Source organism: Stegastes partitus, unplaced genomic scaffold, assembly GCF_000690725.1.
Source record: "Stegastes partitus isolate 25-593 unplaced genomic scaffold, Stegastes_partitus-1.0.2 Scaffold18, whole genome shotgun sequence".
Classification (NCBI taxonomy): Eukaryota; Metazoa; Chordata; class Actinopteri; family Pomacentridae; genus Stegastes; species Stegastes partitus.
This window is the reverse complement of record NW_007577749.1, coordinates 118,703-121,975: the sequence shown is the minus strand read 5'-3', so window position 1 is coordinate 121,975 and position 3,273 is coordinate 118,703. Positions and strand designations below refer to the sequence as shown.

The following is a 3,273-nucleotide window of genomic DNA, read 5'->3' as shown; positions in this document are numbered from 1 at the left end:
GATTATAGTGGAAGTCATCTCACCCATTTAAAAGACAAAATAATGATCAAAATGATTGATAATGATTGTAAAATGATGAAACCATAAGTTAATGAGAAAATACAGTTGTTATGAGAAAGTAGTTCGGATGGGTAACTTCAAACTGGGTTTGACAGCATCCAAGTCCCATGAGAAAAGGATGAAAGAGGGATGGAGAGTTAAACAGCCAGCAAGGCAGAGAGATGGCAGTTTTCAAATGAAAGCAACAATTAGAGTGTCGTGTTAATTTAAACATAAAGAAAGCTCAATCACTGCTGGCAGTAGCCTTGATGTAGCCAATTTCAGGTACCAGGTGTGAACTTGCGCAACCCAATGAATTTAAATTAATGAATGTAAAGGCGTATTTAATTAAAGAGCAGCTGCATTGTTTCTGTGAATAAATAACAGGCATCCACTAAAAGGTGTAAACAGATTTTCTTTATGAACACAGCTTCCAGTCTGAACAAAGCAGCATCTTCCTGAAAGTGTGCCTGAGCTCGGCACTGCGGAAGGCGTAGATGGCTGGGTCGATGAGGGCGTGGCTCATCAGCAGCACCACGTGCAGCTGGAACAGCGATCGGTAACACTCACAGTATGGGTTCATGGGGCACACCGTCATGATGCTGAGGTGGAGGAAGAACGGCGCGCAACACACCATGAACGCTCCAGACAGGATGGTGAGAGTCAGGGCTCCTCTCATGTTGCTGCCCCACCTCCGATGGTGCCGACACCTGCCGCTGTCACCGGCAGGGAGAGCTGCAATCTTTCTGGCATGGATGCGGGCTAACATGAACATGTAGGCGTAGAGGAAGCAAATAATCACCAAGGAGACAATGAACACGGTGACGAAGCACATCATGATGACCTTGAAGTCGAAGAACTTCACCATCAGCACAGCCAACACCCCGCATGTCATCCAGATGACCCCCAGGATGGCCCCAGTGCGCCGCATCGTCATGATGTTGTGGTATCGGAGTGCATGAAATATGGTGATGTAGCTGGAAAACAAACTAAAATCAGTTTATAATCTAATATCTGATCGTTAATTCTTATTTTTTTAGTACTAATAAATGATCCAGTGACTAAATGACTCCAAGTTCTTCATCCTCTTTCATCCTCTGTGGCCTAAATTTGAGAACTGAGCCAAGCCTGGAGCTGCATCTGACTGGCATTGCCAAATTTACATTAGCAGCTGACTTTATGCAAAATTCTGCAGTGGTCGATAATGAATTCACTCTACAGGACCTGCCCAGCACTAACGTGATGCTAGACCAAGTTAGCAACAGGGGTTTGGATCCGATAACGGAAAAAGACACAGATATTCCTCAAGTGACCACTTACAAACATTTTTAAGAACCCTTTTTTCAGCTTGTTCTGCTAATGCACTTATGTAGCTTTAAAGTGAAGAGCTTGTCGATGAGCCCTGGGAAAAGGAGAATGAAAAAAAAAAAAAACATCTACCCCATGTTATATGACATTTTTCAAAATCCCCCACAGATTTAAGTCATGGAGCACTTTCAACATAAGTGAAGAATGAAAATGTAATAAACTCAATATTAGTTACAGATAAGAATTCTGCTTTCTTTGACATAAATCATTTTCATCCAAGGAACTCCTAAATATCTGTTTTCTAGTTAATAAAAATCCATGTAAAGATTGCTTCTGGATTCGATTTACCAACATGTTGGTGAATACAGTGTTTTTTAGCTGCCCATTCAAAGACATCAGATGTTGCAACGTTTCCAAAAGTAAAGCAGTTGAACCTTCACTGTGAGGAATTACAGCTACGCTTTCACTTTCTGTGTGTTCTCATACCATACTGACATGGTGTGAAGTGAGTGGCTGTCTGGAAGGAGGGAAAATGTGTTGAGTTGTATCATGGTGGTAATGTAAAGTACACTTGATTTATGGGTAAATATGCAAAAGCCACTGCAGTGTGTGTTTAGCATTGCATCTGTGAGTTAGAGTCCAGTGACAAGTTATTCCAATCTTTCCTTGGGGCCCTAGTTAATAAGACCAGACGCATCACATTAAAATAAAAGCAGGGGATAATTCATTACAGGGCCCCAAATCCACAGAGAAACAGTTTAAAACAGCCAGCTCAGCAGCAAGCAGAATAAATCACTCCTACAACCTGCAGTATGCCCACTATGCGTCTGGTTTCCCTGCACAGTCACTAAAGCAAGTTTTTCACTCCATTTAAGATGAAATAAAATTGCTCGAAGCATCATAACGTTTTAGAAGAGGGGATTCTTGTGGATTAGTAGGGAAGTATTTTCACACTATCATGCAAATCTATCCTTCACATTGTCAAATGAACAGTTTAAAATACATTTCTATGTCCAAATCCAAGACCTGCATACATACCGGTCTACAGCAATGGCCAGGAAACTGAAAAAAGAGCCCACGAATGACATGCACAGCAGGGAGTCCATCACATCATCCAGACTGGTTTCGGAGGACCCTGTCTTCTTCAGGTGCCCCACATCAGCTATGGCAATCATCAGTGTCTCCCAGGTTTTGGTGAGGCTGGCGATAGTGTTGAAGGTCGCCAGGCTGCAGATGAAGCAGTACATGGGGGAGTGGAGGTTTCTGTTCCGTATGACGGCCACCACAACCAGGAAGTTCTCAGTCAGGCTCATTACTCCAATGGTGAAGAAGACAGACACTGGGACCTGCACCTCGGGGCAGTCTGACTGGTTCACTGAGGTAGCATTCATTGTAGGGATGGCTCTCTATCTCGATTAAATGCCCATTAACATGGAATCTACAGTCCTGTGAGGTTCTTAAGGTGCTGAGCACAACTTATGAAGAAAGTGTATGAGCTGCTGTATTCTTGTCCTTTGTGTTAAAACAGACTTTGTGGCAAACTAAGCTGTAAGACTGCCCAAGTCTTGGTTATGCAGTTTGAATATTCCAATTCTAAATTCTTTAATGTTGTACTAAGTGGTCATTTTGTAAAACCATGATTTAAAAAGTATATGCTAATAACCTATAAACTAGATTAACATTCATAAAACCACTGAAGCAATGAAAAGAAGTGACATGTGGCACTTTTTTTTTTTTTTAACACTGAATAAAAACAATTTTTCTGAAAAGACTTGCAGAGTTAAAACTCTGAAGTGCTGACAAGTAAAACAGTATCTTGTACCACCCAAAATAACTCCTGTTCAGCAGCTGATTTTATGCACTGTTATTATTAATGTTATTTAGAAACATTTTACATTCAGTGATGTTATCTGATGTTATTGCTTC

The 3,273-nt window shown here is 41.3% G+C and overlaps 1 protein-coding gene across 1 annotated transcript; it reads right to left on the bottom strand.

The window, feature by feature from the left end:
- Nucleotides 1-457: 457 nt before the first annotated feature.
- Nucleotides 458-2,738, bottom strand: mc2r (melanocortin 2 receptor). Its single transcript, XM_008291825.1, has 2 exons — nt 2,386-2,738; nt 458-1,016 (listed from the first exon to the last, which is right to left on the bottom strand). The coding sequence occupies exons 1-2, from the start codon at nt 2,736-2,738 to the stop codon at nt 458-460; spliced, it is 912 nt and encodes a 303-aa protein (XP_008290047.1).
- Nucleotides 2,739-3,273: the final 535 nt, after the last annotated feature.

What these genes read in the sequence shown, in the direction of transcription:
- mc2r (XM_008291825.1), bottom strand. Translation starts at nt 2,738, where the DNA reads ATGAATGCTACCTCAGTGAACCAGTCAGACTGCCCCGAGGTGCAGGTC. An exon ending in CTGGCCATTGCTGTAGACCG is followed by an intron (nt 1,017 to 2,385) that starts GTATGTATGCAG and finishes TTTGTTTTCCAG; the next exon opens with CTACATCACCATATTTCATG.